This window comes from Marmota monax, unplaced genomic scaffold (genome assembly GCF_021218885.2).
Source record: "Marmota monax isolate L192 unplaced genomic scaffold, Marmota_monax_Labrador192_F-V1.1 WCK01_AAM20220418_F8-fsc00174, whole genome shotgun sequence".
In the NCBI taxonomy this organism is placed as follows: domain Eukaryota; kingdom Metazoa; phylum Chordata; class Mammalia; order Rodentia; family Sciuridae; genus Marmota; species Marmota monax.
In genome coordinates, this window is record NW_026694860.1 from 3,225,531 (window position 1) to 3,241,197 (window position 15,667).

Here is a 15,667-nt window from a genome sequence, read left to right on the forward strand (position 1 = left end):
TATCATTTTAAATGTCTGCAAGCGCCACCTGGACTTAGCACACTGCCTTAACTTTGAATAACTTTGAATGAAGGTAATGAATGAATGAATGAATAGGGAGACTTAAACTGGATTTTACTTGCCACCATCAACATCCTATCGTCAAACTATTTCAGGTGCTATCACTGGCATGCCACCCCCACAGAGTTGGCAAAGTCATGAAGGATAAGGGTCTCTGCTGCAGCGTCTGCCACGCACTCAGACACTGTGGAATATGACCGCACAACTAGGCTTTGGACTGGTCTTTCCACCTGGCGTTCTTCTGGTTCCCAGGTTCACGTGTGATGGAACAGGTGGAGCCCTGGCAAGGCCGGGGAGCGAAGAAGGGAGCTCCCCTGAGGGGAGCCCCGGTCCCGCCTCGGGTCACCGCCTGGGAATACGACTCCCTCTTCTGGGGGCCAAAGCGCAGAGCGGGGCGGGGCAGGGCGGGGCGGGACCGGAGACGCCCCCGCCCGACTGGGCGCTGGGCCGCCCCAATGGGATTCGGTGCCGGGCAGCGGCTGCGCCCCATCCAGGCGCCGCGCTGGGCCACGGAGGAGGCGGCCCGGCTGGGGCAGCGGCGGCGCAGGGCCCGTCGAAGGGAGGACGAGCCTGCCAAGCTGGCTCCCGGAGGGGCTATGGTACCCCGCGCCCGCGGCGGCGGCGGCACGCTGGCTGCGGCTCCAGGACCCGGCCTCCTGGCCCTGCTGCTCGCTGTCTGCGCCCCGCTCTGGCTGCGGGCGGAGGAGCTCGGTGAGTAGAGCGCATCTGGCGGACAGGGGGACCCTGGGCGCTGCGGGCGGGCTGCGGGGCAGGCCCGGCCCCAGAGACCCAGCGCGGGAGGAAGTCGGGCTGGCTGCCTACACTGTTGGCGCTGGCTCTGCCAGGCCGCGGCTCCGGGGTAAAATAAGTTACTGCATTCCGATCGCTCCCCCACAAACTCCTTCCTTCCCTACCAAACAAGAAAATCAACTTGGCGCCTCTCCACTTTCTCTTTCCTGTCTCCCAGCCTAGATCACAGTTTCCAGACTTTCTGACTCTGCCGGCCCGGTGAGAAGTGACATGGCCCAGGGGTCGCCTTAGGGGAGAGTCTGTGCAAGGGTCGGTTCTCTCCAGTCTCCTTTTGAACAACTGCTCAGGCTGGGCGACTGGGCCCTCCCAATGCCGCTCCTCCCGCGCGGCGCTGGAATCCTAGCGTGTGCATTTGTCTGCTCCTGCTGAAAGGTTGGGCAGGGTACCCCCCCACCCCGCCCCCAGGTAGACCTCCGATCAGGCAGCCAGACCGTTTCTCCTCACGAGTGTCCTGCTTGGCTCGGATCCTTCTAGGTTATTTGAGAGTGTCACCTCCTGACCAGACTACCTTTTCTCCAGACCTGACTTCAAATTGGAACTCATTAACCCACAACCGACTTTACCTTCTCTCTGTCTACCAGATTGAAGTCGGAAACTAGTTACCAGCCCTAGGTGACTCTACTTCATTAATCCTCCCTAATTAGTTCTTTTTTGATAGACAGCTTTCTGTCAGGTTTTTTTTTTTTTTTCAGCTTTTGTTCCTTTCCTCTCCTCCCCTGCTTTTGCCCCTGTATAACAGGTTATTTAGCAGCAGGTAGTCTATGTAGAATAGTTGACAGCTCCCGTCACCACTGTGCTTTTTGGTGAAACAAATTTCAAAGCTAAACCAAATGCTGGCACTTTTTCCACTAAATCATCCATCCATTCCAGTTGTTAGTGGTTCCTGAGTTTTCTTGCATACCTATTAGTCAAAAGACTAACCCCAAAGTTACTTTGTTGACAGTCATCATAACACTATACTAGCATGTGGTAAAATTTGTAATAAATATGTAAAGTTTTACTAAATATACAGGATTTTTACAATGGACGTTTGAACTATTAGAGGTTTTTTTTTTTTTTTTTTTCAGGTCACTGCTGGAAAATGCATCTTTTATACTGTACATTTTTACCAATTTATCCAAAAGTATGTCTCCACACTAATCTGGCCAAAGCTGTCACTTTTCTTTCCATGTGGCCATCCAGGCTGTTAAGTGGGCACAGGGTAGAATAGTTCTCTGGGAAGTGTGATTGTTTAGATTCTTACTGAGCTTTAAATTTGAGACTTTATTGTCAAAGATTGATGGAAGAGAATATTGTCTTTTGGGTTTTTGCAAAACATTCTATATAGTTAGGAATTTTTTTAAGACAGTAAAGATGGAGGTATGTAGTCACACACAAAAGGTAAAGTTAGGACTGAGGATGTACCTCAGTGGTAGAGCACCTGCTCAGTGTGCCAGGAACCCTGGGTCCCATCCTCAGCACCTTAAAAAAAAAAAAAAAAAAAAAAAGTAAAGCTTATATTTGGGTCCTTTACTGAAAAACATCTTCAGTATAGAAAGAAAAATCTCTTATTTAAGCAAAGAGGCATAGTCAGTGTTTTGTTGTTTGGGGTTTTGTTTGTTGTTTTGTTCTGTTTTTCTTTTTTTAATTTTATTTTTTACATCTGTGATTTTTCAGACTAGCACTTGGTCATGTAGTTTTCAAGTGTTCATAAGTTTAAGCATGCATACTCTAAAAGTTGAGGTATGCTCTTGGCGAGTAGTTGAATGGTGGTCATACATGATATCAGGTCTCTCATTGTTTAGAAGAGGGCAGCTTTAATGTAATAGCCTATTTCTTGTGAGAAAAAAACACAATATATATATATATATATATATATATATATATATTTTTTTTTTTTTTTTTTTTTTTTTTTTTTTTTTTTTGTATTTTACCTTTCTTATTCATGGATTCAACTTAATGTGAGGCTTCTTGGTTCTCCAGGCTCCCCAACCTATCTGATAATTAATCTCTCTGGAGGCTTTAAAAAGCCTCTGTCCCTTATTTTAAATCAGATTTCTAGAAGGTGGGGCTTGGGAATTTGCAATTTCACAAAGTTCCCCCAGGTAATTCTGATTCAAATCACCTTTGAGATGGTGGAAACAATTTCAAATGTTAGGGTTGGGCTGGCTGAAGGGCTACCATTTGTGTAATAGATAATATTAGACTTTTATTCATTTGTTATGTTTCAGGAAACAAATGTCATAATTTAACTCAAACATTTATAAGCCTAATCAATGAAATTATTTTGAATTTTTGCATGTTTGTTAGGGTCTGGTGACCCTATGAAGTTATGCTGGTTTCTTTGTGTGACTGCTGCTTGATATAGATCATGCTTTTGTTGAATTTATTTAAAAAGTGTCCATCCCTCCTGGTGTTCTCTGTCTGCTAAGCCCTAGGCACTTGGTGAACAATGTGGGCTGACTTCAGCTTAATCTTTCACACTGTTCTTCTGGACCCACTTAAGTAAAATTAGATATTTGCATAGACTATTTCTCGTGATTTTTGACCTTCCATAATATGACATGTAAATTGATCACTAGTTTTGATTCAATTTGTATAAATCCATAGGATTGGGTTTAGTCCTGCTTTACTACCTTCATGTAAGTTTTGTAGAATAAAATATCCTTAATTATTTTGTTGTATTTGCACAAACTAAAAATCTCTAATTTTTTCTTTACAAAAATATTTGCAAATGGGTACTAAGAATTTCCTTCTTTTGATTTAAGTAGTGGGGGAAAATAAAAATAATCAGTTGACCTCTGAAGAAACTTTTAAGTGTCAGTTGAAACCCTGGATGCTTACAATTGCTCATTTGTTACTCTTAGAAGGTCTGCTCTTCAGTCTTCAGTCATATATGTGTGGTTAGACATGGGTTCCACTGATATCTGCTGTTTTAGGTGAGTGGCTTTTTAAAAAGTAAGTACAAGTTTATTCTGGCACCTTCTACACTAGTGTATACACTCCCCCCAGACTTTCCCTGATCTTATCTGTCTAGGAAAAAGTCTGAGATTCAGTCAGCCCAGGAGTCTTCTGAGTTCCTGAGGGCAGTGACTGGGACTGTCATCTTTGTCTTTCTAGCATCTGACAGAGGCACTCAATAAATATTTCTTGAGTTGAACTGAACATCCTCTTTGTGTTCAGGAGATATTTTTAGACCATTTCCTAGTTAGTAGAAACTAAGTAGTAAAGAGCCTACCAAAGTTCTTTATGAAGGTATGTTTGCAGTGTCCACTAATTAATTTTTCAAGCCCAGCTCTCTTGCATGCTTATTTCTACATGTAAGGATGCCTTTTAAATGAAGTATAGCAGAAAGGAAAGAATGTGTCAGCAGGACAATATGTACCATGTCTCTTGGTTTTAGTAGACATAATTTGCAACACTCAGAAACATTAAGAAAGACATTATGTTAAAGGATTCAGTGAACAAGTCAAAGGAATTTTTTTGTTCATGGTATAAGGGGAAAAGGGAAGGAGAGAGGGAGAGATGTTATAGGGAAGCAAGAGAGCTCAAAGCATGTTATTAAAGCAGGATTTGAACTCTGAATCATGCCCTGTACTGAATTTACTAACTTTTCATCTCATAATTTAAGCCCTTTAACCTTGTAGTACTGAGACAGACTTGAAACTCTCCTGCCAGTGGGGGGAGTGGGGGGAGTGGGGGAGTGGGGGGGTGGGGGGGGTGGGAATCCCTACAATACTGGAAATAAGTAAAACTTCTGACATTTATGAGAAATTATGTTTTTATTTTTAAGATGCATGGGGAAGTTTAATTAATTGCAGACTATGACAAAGGTTTGATCAGGTTAAGGCAGAAAAATAAAAGAAAGCTTGGTCATGGCAGTACATCCTATAGAGTTTGGGATTTGTCTCTTTGTGTTTCCTAAAGCTTAGAGTGAACTCTATACATATTAGAATAATAGATTGTTTTCTTTGTTAAGGAAATATTGCACATAACCTGTCTGGTATTGCAATTAGTATATATTTAAAGCTCAAAAATTTCAGCTACCTTACTCAGCATTACTGTTTATTACTATTAGTTTAAAAAATATTAGGGCTTCTGCCTCCTCTGCCACCTCTCTTACCTTATTCCCTGCCATGCACCCACATATTCAGGACTGTCCAGCCATACTGGCTTTCTTGCTATTTCTCCAAGGTGTCAGGCACCCGTCTACCCTTGGGGTCTTTGCAGAGGTTGTTCCCTGTGCCTGAACCAGTCTTCCCCCAATATCCACATGGCTCCCTCCTCCTTGAGTCTTTGTCCATAAGTTGCCTCTTAGAGAGAACTTTCCTTAACCACATGAAACCTTCCATTCCCAGAACACCATCTTCCCCTTCTCTTCTTTCAGTTTTTTTTCTAGAGCACAAAACCTCTTCCAATAGACTATGTCATTTACACTTTCATTTGACTGTCTTCCCCCTACTAGAATATAAGGTCCACGAGGAGGTCTGTGCCTTGCTCCATTAAAGACTCAGACCTGACTCATTGAGAATTAAATCCTGGAAGCAGCAGAATAATGAAACTGTATCTAATTCAACTGTTGTTTGTAAGTAAAAGGACTGAAAGTAAGGATTTAAAATAGAGAAACTCATTCTGGTTGTATGAGAAGTCTGGCATTTGGGATGCAAAGAAAACTATTTTTTTAGAATTTCAGGTCTTCTTTCTTTCTTTCTTTCTTTCTTTCTCTCTCTCTCTTTCTTTCTTTTCCTCATTAAACTGTGAAGTAATTTTGTATTTTTGCAACTGAAGAGTCATGTCATTGTCATGTTCCAGATGTCCATTCTCTGCTTTGTATATATTTTTAAGAAGTAATTGTTTGCCTTGTGGGGTAGAGGAAACTTACTTGATTGGGGGTGGGGTGGAACATATGGTGATTTCTAACCCAATGTGAAAATGAAGTTGAAACTGTAAGCCCTGGTACACTGAACCAACTACCAAATTTGCCTTTTAGCAGGTTTGAAGAGGAGGGATTGTTTGGAGATTACAGAGGGATTGAGGGATTCTCTCAAATTCATGAGAGCAAAAGTGAGAAGAAGCCTCTTTTGGGGGGAAGGGAGGTACTGGGGATTGAATCCAGAAGCACTTAACCACTGAGCCACATTCCCAGCCCTTTTTGTATATTTTGTTTAGAGCCAAGGTCTTGCTGAGTTGCCTAGGGCCTTGCTAAATTGCTGAGGCTGGCTTTGAATTCTCATCCTCCTGTCTCAGCCTCCCAAGCTGCTGGGATCACAGGCATGCGCCACCATGTCCATCTGAGTAGGATTCTCTTACTTTACCACTAGCACCCAGTACAGTGCCTGGTGGAGAACAAGCTCCCAAAAGCTGTATCCTGAGTTAGCATTTGCTGAGGCAGTCATGTTTTGGCTGAGGTTTGAAAGAATGAGATAAAGGCTAATATACACTGTTCAATTTCAGCAGACATATTTAGGACTATTATGAAACCTCAGAGAACATTGCACATGTATTCAAGAAAATAACTGAATTCCAACTCTGAAAAGGGTTGAGAATCTCTGAAGTCTCTTTTGGGCATCAACTGCAAACTGCCATGAGTTAGGTTCTGGCAGTTGTGAGAATAAAAGAGCAGGTGGCACACTGATCTGGACCAGGTAATTCAGTGTACCCCTAAGATCTGCAGTGAGTATAGGACAGCAGGGACCTGTTTCACCTCAGTGATCATTTAGAGATACTATTTAAGCATTTGTGATGTTTGTACTGTGTTAACCCAAGTTGTCAGATATGTGTGCACACACTTATACACTGTTTATTGTCTACTATTTATTTTTATTAAATATCAGATAGACATGAAATTATTTATAAAGTATGTGTAAAATATAAACAACAGCCATAATACGTGGATACCCAATCTACTATATGCTCTGCACATTTTTTATCATATTTTTGTTTGGTATTATTTAATGAATTTGTTCATTAAATTATACAGGTGTACATGCTTTTATGCTCTGTTTCTTTCAAACTAACTTATAAAAAGATTCTAACCATAATATTTGGAAAAATTCTACAGATATTTATTTTTATAATTTGCTTTTAGCTAAACCAAAAGATTTATTTCAAAGTCATTTACTGCTTCCTACTAATATCCAATGGGAAAGGAGAATTTTCATCTTGACTGACACATCAGCTATGAATCTTGTCAAGAGTTTTATCTTTGTATTATACAAATAACTCTTCCTTATGAAATTAGAAGTAATTTGCTCATCCATACTTTGAGAAAAGTACATAACTTTAAATATATTAAGCATCAAAAAAAGGTAAGGTGTATTTCTTAATCCTTTTTAGATGAGATTCTTAATTTATATTAAAGGGGTTGAATGTCAAATATTAGACTATTTGAAGTCTGAGAACCACATTTGGTTTTATATTCAACATTTTCCAACTCAAATTATAACCACTATTATAGCCTTTTTATTCACTGCCTACCATATTTACATCTTACTGCAAGGAGAAAGAACACAGTCTTTGTTCTCTTTCATCACAAATGAAAATCCTTGCAAATTAGTATTATATGGCTCAATTTTGCAATTGAGCATGCTTAGTGGATGTACCTAAAACTTGTATGTAAATTACTTTTTATGAAGCACTGTATTTTTGAACCAAAAAAAAAAAGAGTTTTCATTATTATTTCTGATGAAGAACAAGAGAAAAGGATATTAAAACTTTAAAGTCCAGTTAAGTTTGAATTACCAGTGCATAAAATTTCCTACAGGGGAAATAGGCAAACAAATCTGTGTTTGCCATTTAATTTTTAAATGGTTGAGTGGATTTAATTCAGTCCTTTTATTGAGTCTCACAAAAGCAAGTTCAACTCAGATTGAAACATGGTTGATTTCAGTTCAAGGAGTAAACAGGGGAGACTTAATAGCCCGTGGGATCACCGGAACATGAGATTTATGTATTGAATTGCTCCTACTTCAGGGACTTTAGAATGGAGACTGCTTGTTATGAGAATAAAATGAACCGAGATTTGCCTTTTTTCAATTTTCTGCTAGCCCCTTGGAAAGCCAAAGAGTTAAATAGGAGATGACCTAAACCTATAGGTAGAGAAATGGCTCTGTACCTGCTGTCACAACTAGCTCAGCAGAGTCTAAAAAATCTTTCGGGACTTCAAAGTCTATTATGAAGAAACTAAAATTCTATGAAAAAATTTATAACATTTTTATCCTTTTTTTTTTTTCCTACAGTACTAGGGATCAAACCCAGGGACCCTCTACCACTGAGCTATATCCCCAGAACTTTTTATTTTTTACTTTGAGACAGGCTCTTACTAAGTTGCCCAAGCTAAGTAGCTGGGATGACAGGCATGTGCCTCTGTACCTGGCTCCTTAAATATTTCATTTACATCTTTAAACATTTTCTTACATGACTGCAATGCCATGAGCACACTGAAGAATACTGAATTTACATTATCTAATTGTCAAGTCCTATTCAAATTTCCCATTTCCTAAGCATCATCTTTTATACCTTTGATTTGTACAAGGAAGGTCTCAAATTGCAGTTAGTTATCCTATCTCTTGAATCATTTTCAGTCTTCCACTGACCCTCACCTGCATGTCCTTTCTTTTCCTGAGAGGAAGCCAGCTTCCCTGTCCTATGACACAGCTCACATTCTGATGGTACTGACTGCTTTCTTCTCATTGGTCATTATCCCCTATATTTTTTCTGAAAAACCTGAAGTTAGACTTAAAGTCTTAATTAGATTGAGGTAAACATACCAAGCACTTCTAATTAAAATAAGATGCACATATTATTTTTGTTGTTGTTGTCATATTTTTAATGATGCTGAGAATGATCCATGATTTTAGGAAGTGACAGTTTGATTCCTCCATTATATTGTTGCCTTTTCTCCTGAAGACCTGCAAATACTTTGTAGAATGATAGTCTTCTAGTTAAACTACTTCCCTATCAACCTTTCATTCAATGGCTTCAAGTGTGCAGTCACTTGTGATTGCTTGTCCCGTTGGCTTATCCATGGAGATACATTTTTTTAATCTTTATTTTATTTATTTACTTATTTTTATGTGGTGCTGAGAATCAAACCCAGTGCCTCATATGTTAGGCAAGCACTCAACCACTGAGCTACAACCCCAACCCATGGAATAAATTTTTAAACCCCTGTCTTCATATGCATCTAGATTTATTATGTGTGTGGTTTTTAAAAATATCTAATTTAGTCCCAGCAATTCTAAGAATATTAAGGGAACTGAGATCCAGAAAGCTTGAATCATTTCTCCCAGGCACATTCACTTCATGTGTGCAGGTGTGGACTCTGTGAATTTTAATTCTTAATATGGTCACTTGCTCATCACAGAAAGAAGCCTACTATATGCTCATGTCCAGGGGAGAGCAAGTTAAAGAAAAGAGGTTTTGTTGGAGATGTAGCTCAAAGATATGACATACCTGAAGCCCAGGGTTCCATCCCCAGCATTAATAAATAAATAAATAAATAGATATATAGTAAAATTAATTAACTAAAAGAAAGAAAACAAGTCTTGAAGGAACAGTGTCAGAGCATTATTTATGCAATAAAGTTGTTTTTGGTACCAGGGATTGAACCCCGGGGTGCTTAACCACTGAGCTATATCCTCAGCCCTTTTTATTTTTTATTTTGAGACAGAGTCTCACTGAGTTGCTTCAGGCTGCGCTAAGTTGCTGGGGCTGGCTTTGAACTTGTGATCCTCCTGCCTCATCCTCTCAAGTCACTGGGATTGTAGACATGTGCCATCTTGCCCAGCTTATGCAGTCAAGTTTTAAGTTAATAGTCTTTGGTTTTTCTCAGCAGTCATCACATTTGCTACAGAAACAATAACATATTTGAAACTTCCAATTGTAGCTAATTTATTTGCTTCTATCACATTGTAATAAATTCAGCAGGGTAGAATACAGAATGTGTTGTTTTCCAGGCTGTGGAATGTGATATGAGTTTTATTTAGTTTATTTTTTTCTTCTCAACTTGTATTTCATACCTTATTATATATGCTCTCTTTCCCTACTAAGATTTGCTATTTTCTGACTAGTAAATATTGATGACACTTTTCTTATTTATAGTACATACACTTATGTGCCTACAAACCTTCTTATTCCATTTCTTGGTGTATTTTCCACTGTACACTCAAGTAATTCCTTGAATTGACATTCTCGTCCAGGTGTCATAAATGCCACCCTTGTTTAAATATAGATCCTGGATCTTATTATTGCCTGATTTGGACTTATAAATGAAATCTAGAATGAAAATAAATATTGGAAAATTGAAAAGCAGATGTATTCCAATTTTAGGAAGAGATGTTAAAATATAAAACTGATATATCAAGGACATTTTACTTTTAAAAAGATTCACCTCAAGGGGCTGGGGCTGTGGCTCAGTGGGAGAGCGCTTGCCTAGCACGTATAGGCACTGGGTTCATTCCCCAGCATACATAAAAACACTAAATAAACAAAATAAAGGTATTGTGAACATCTACTAAAAATATAAAAAGTATAAAAATATGATGATCTACTCTCTCCCTTGTGAGTGTCTTTAAAAAAAAAAAGGTTCACCTCAAGATTCAAATCAATATTGAGGACTTTTTTAAGTTTTTTCCTACTCAGAGTATACCTTACAGGGACCAGCAGAATAGTAATTACCAAGAGCTTTTCAGAAATGCAGAATTTCCAGGCCCTGCATAAGATCTCAAGGTGCTCAGTGTGCAGAATGAAGTTTGGGAATCAGCACTTTGATCTACTGACAGCTTCATTTACAGAGCATCTTTTAGGAGCCACAGCAGTGCTAAGCAAAGTGAACAATCTTTGTTGGAGGTGAAACAGTCACCTCTCATTAGGCTGTTCCCTTAATAGTCTAGTGAAGAGTACTTAAATAATTAAAAAGACAGTGATGGGATTTCTCATATAAGTTTTATAAGAAACCTTGAATTAAACATGACTATTTTCCTCAAGTTAATTTTGAGATAAAAATTATATAACTGCAAATAATGAAATGTATTGTTGGCTTGAATACCAGTTGTGCTGCTCAGCAGAAATACAAGCTTGGGCAGTGCTCTAAATCTATCTGCCTCAGTTTCCTGACCTTTGAGCTGGGTGACTAAGGTAAAGATACCCTTAGAGTATAGTGATTCTGTCCCACTGTCTCTGAAGTCAGACCAGGCAGGCTCAGATCTCAGCTCAGCCACAAAGGCTGAGTTATTCTGCCTCTCAGAGCCTCCATTTCTTCACATGTAGAATAGGGAGACTCGGAGGGACACATGGTGAAGAAAGGGTGTGTAGGCTTCAATTTGTTGCATTGGAAATGTCCTGTCTTATAAGCTATAGGATATACACTTTGCTGTCCAAGATATCACTGTCTATATGTATGTATCTGTGTGTATATATATATGTGATATTTTTTAAAAAGTATCAATATCACCTGTCAATTATGATTATAAAGATCAAGATAACATAAAAAGCCTCCAGAATAATCTGTAGGTATTACCTTTTACAATAAATGCATGATAAATGCTAATTCTTGGCAAAGACCCTCTCAAAATTAATTTTATAATTTTCCTCCCATTCCACTAACTTTTTGGTTCTTAATGATTTTTTTAAACAATAAGTGTGAAAATGAAAACACATGTGTGTGAAGGGAAGATGTTTACCAACTTAATTTCTATAACTGATATAACTTGGTATTTAGTAAATTGTATTTTCTGACTTCAGACAGAAACAGTGTCAGTGTCTTTATCTGAGTATTGGTGGATCCATGTTTAACATGAAACCAAGATTAGAAAACACAACATGTTATAGAGTCAGGAAAGACTTCTGAATTTATCTTCAACTTAAGAATCAGCAGTTTGGACATTACGTCAATATCCTGACATTATTAGTAAAGGTCAGTGGCCACTTTTCTCTGACTTCCTTATTCTGAGCATCTATTCAACATAGTTGTCTTAGACATTTTTTTTTGCTGCATAAACAAGTTCTTTTTCCTAAATGTTTATCTGTGAAATTAAGAAACTTCTTTTTAACCAATGTGTCTAATTTGTTGTCAATGCCTCCAAAGCACTTGTCACCTAGTCACAGTGTGGAAACTCTTGCTTTTGAATATCAAATCACATAGTACAATTGCAATGTCATTTTTAGAACTCTAAAAGCTGAAGTCCACTTCTCCACGCTGGATCTAGAACCTCAGAAGCCCCATTCTGGGATCTCTCTGTGAGTCCCACTTGTCAGAGCCTAGTGCAGAAGTTCACCAATATGTTCCTACTCCCAGGAGATGCCTGATGAGGAAGGAGCCTCCTGGGAAATACTGCAAGCTGTCCTCCTCCCCTATTAGAGCTTCACTGTGCACTGCTAGGGCTTTGAGATGCACTGTGGTGGAGGAAACAGGTTTATTTATTTACCATACAGCTCCTTTTTGGGTAAAAGGGAACAACTTCCTTATACTTCTCAAGGACTTGTGGTACTAGTACTCAAGGATATGCTGACTAGCAGGAATTGGGCATTATATTACTGTTGGAGAATGCATTCTTATTAGACTTTTAGATTTTCTCAGCAGTTTAAAGCATTGAGCACTTCCAACCTCATTTATCTTTACCACACCCTGTTATGGTTGGTAATTTCAAAGATGAGGAAAATGGATAACAAACAAAATGGGTAACTTCTTAAGATCATACAACCAATGAATGATGGAATTTGGGCAAAATCAGCTAATTCAAAGCAAGAGTCTTTATATTCTAATATTTGTAGTATGTTGAAATAATACTAATAGCAATTTAAAATACATGAAATTCACCCAGCACAGTGGTGCATGCCTGTGATTTCAGCACTCAGGAGGCTGAGGCAGAAGGAAACAAGTTCAAGGTCAGCCTCAGCAACTTAACAAGCAACTTAGTGACACCTTGTCCAAAATTTAATAAATAAATAAATAAAGTTGGGGATGTGGCCAGTGGTTAAGCACCCCTGGGTTCAATCCCTGGTACAAACACACACACACACACACACACACACACAAATTAAATTCTTAACATATGGTTGTCTCTGCTCCTCTGTTTCTTTTAATGCCCATGATAATGCTATGAGTTGGGCACTTCCATGGTCTGCATAGTACACATGAAGTTAAAGCTTGGAGAAGTGAAAAGACTCACCTAAGGCCACCCAGTCAATATTGGGCAGCGCTGTGCCAGAACCAAGGATTGTAGTTCTCTGTCACCTCCCAAGCATAGGGAAATAATTTACAAAATAAGAAAATGATAGGTGTGCAGACACTCCCACAACATCCTTAATTTCTGGTGGAAGTCATGAAACTGGAGAATGACCAAGAACTACAGAATGTTCACTGATTGTACTTATAGTACCTTAAAGAGTAATACTGAATTAGGTTTTGATTTTTTTTAGTGATAAATATGGCTATAGGAAACATGGAATTGAGAATTTCCTTTGAAGAGACTTTTGACAAGTTTCTAGTGTTTCCTTTTACTTTCAAATGTCTTTTGTCTGCTCAGGCAAAATTATTATCATCTTCATTAGATCTTTAGTCATATCATTAGCATCTGTTTTATATGTAATAAGATTGAAAGAGATCACCAAATAGTTTTGCACAATTTAGCTGTGATTTATTTTCAGCATAGTAGTATTATGCCTTTTCCTTTTAGGAAAACTAAAGATTTTGAATAATTGTTCTGTTTTATCATCACGACTTTGTTTTACCTCTCTTTATTTTCACATAGCCACTGAGACCCTTCTGCCTTTCTTTTTCTATTTCTTCTGGCAACATCCAAAATATAAAGTTAAGCACAAATTGGAAAAGAGCAAAGTTTAGAGTATGGCTGGCAGTGAAATTAATAATACCTAGGGAAATCTGTCTGCCTTACCATCAGACAAAGACCTTTGTAATAATTGCAAGCTCGCCTTTGTGGTTGAAAAGATTATAGTCATCAAAAGCTCACTTGATCTTAGACATGGGAAGAAATTTTCTCACACCCACATATGGATGATTGTGTGTTTTCAGACCTGTTGTGACTTGAACTTTAGAAAAGCGAGGATGCAACTGTAATGAAATCATTTTTCTAAAAAAGGTTTCACTCTTATGATATTTTAGAGAGTGCTCTTTTCAAATTGCTGGTGGGAACCCAGTAGTAAATAATGAAATCAACTCATTAGGCACAACCAGTATTCTTTTAATAAACAATGAAATGGAATAAAAGAGAGAATATGACAGTGCCTCACATATAATAAAAGCATCGTATCATTAACTTTTATGTGTTGTTTATGCATGTGTATGCATATGTGTTTACTTGGTTATATGCTAACTATAGCTCATAATCCAAAAAGTTTGAAACTGCCGTCATAGTTTAGAGACTAGTTAGTAAACAATCGGAAAGATAATTTGGCAATATTCATTGTAGTTCACCCAAATCATTTTCTTACAAGTGCAAACTCAGTTTTCTTTTCAATCTTAAGTCATGCTTTCTAGTATTGCAGATCTGAGACCATACTAGGTATATCTTATTTTGCTTTTCTGTTAGTGGAACATGATTTCATATCAAAAGGAAATAGTCTTTTAAGGAAGTTATTGTTTTCCTTTCTTTGTGGGTTGAATTAGAGTAGACTAAATAAAAGGTCGGCTCATTCAGACAAGCATATAGGGTTCATTTTAAGCTTATTTAGAAAATAGTTTATATACCCATACCTCCTGAATTACTGATGTTAAAAGCTAATAGGTAGAGGCATATCCGCTATTTGGAGAATAGATGTTGAAGTCCATATCTCTGGCTTTGTGCCTGCCACTTTACTCTTGAGAATTATTTGTGAATATGTCTCTCATGACCATGGGCTCCTTGAAGTAAAAACTACCATTATCCTAAATTCTGAGCTGTTTGTTGCATGCATTTTTAATGACAGTTTAAGCATCCTGGTTTATGGAGCCTCTTTCCTGTCTGTATTACAAGACTAATGCTGAAAGTAGCTTTAATTGCTATAAAGAGCATTTGATGAATTTGGTGGTTTTAATAATATTTTTTTTTCTGATTTAGATGGATTCATATTATAGAAAATTTAGAAAATAAAAGTAATAAGATGAAAATTGCCTTTAAACTCAAACCATAGAAATAAAGTATTTATTAACTAAGCACTTTTATTACATATCCATGCATGTATTGTTTTAAATTTTAATATTTTTTCAAAATATGATGAATTTTCTTAATATCGCATTGCTTGGCGATATTATAGTTTGTTCTTTTCTAATGAAATTGCTTCCAAATGTTCAGAAATAAAATATTTAACTCTGTGTACAGATCACTTTGAGAGTTGTAAAATATTTATGAGTACTCACAGCTTTTTCCAAAACCTAAATTTTATACATCCAGTTTTATTTTTGTGAGTTGTAGGTGGTTGCTTAGACTCGAAGACCATCTACCCTCAGCAAATGCCAGAATGCAGGCCCATCATGGAGGGAGGGACCACCCTTGAAATATTCTGAAGCAGAGAGCTTTCAGTCTGGGGCAAGGAGGAAATGATACATAGTTTAGTCACCATGTGTTTTGGCAATTAAATTATAGTTCAAAGAAAGGAAAAGATAAACATTGTGTAGTAGTTGCTTTTGAAGAGCAGACAATTCCCTGTGGCGAAACTTCCTCCTTCCCTCTTCTCTCCCCAAATTCCCCCACCTTTTGATGTTAGGTAGGTAGGTGGCAGTTTAATCCAGCTGTCACTATGCACGACAGCATCACTGCAGTTTTCTGTCCACCAGTCTTCCTCCCTACACTGCATGAAACTTAAGCATAAAACCATGGCT

The 15,667-nt window shown here is 38.1% G+C and overlaps 1 protein-coding gene across 1 annotated transcript in view; it reads left to right on the forward strand.

Moving 5' to 3' along the window:
* The first annotated feature begins 567 nt into the window (after nt 1-567).
* Nucleotides 568-15,667, forward strand: part of Dcbld1 (discoidin, CUB and LCCL domain containing 1) — a 59,092-nt gene continuing 43,992 nt past the window's right edge. The window contains exon 1 of the mRNA XM_046426432.2: nt 568-771. Within this exon, the coding sequence (XP_046282388.1) occupies nt 657-771 (115 nt within the window). The 5' untranslated portion in view covers nt 568-656. The remainder of the gene's footprint in view (nt 772-15,667) is intronic.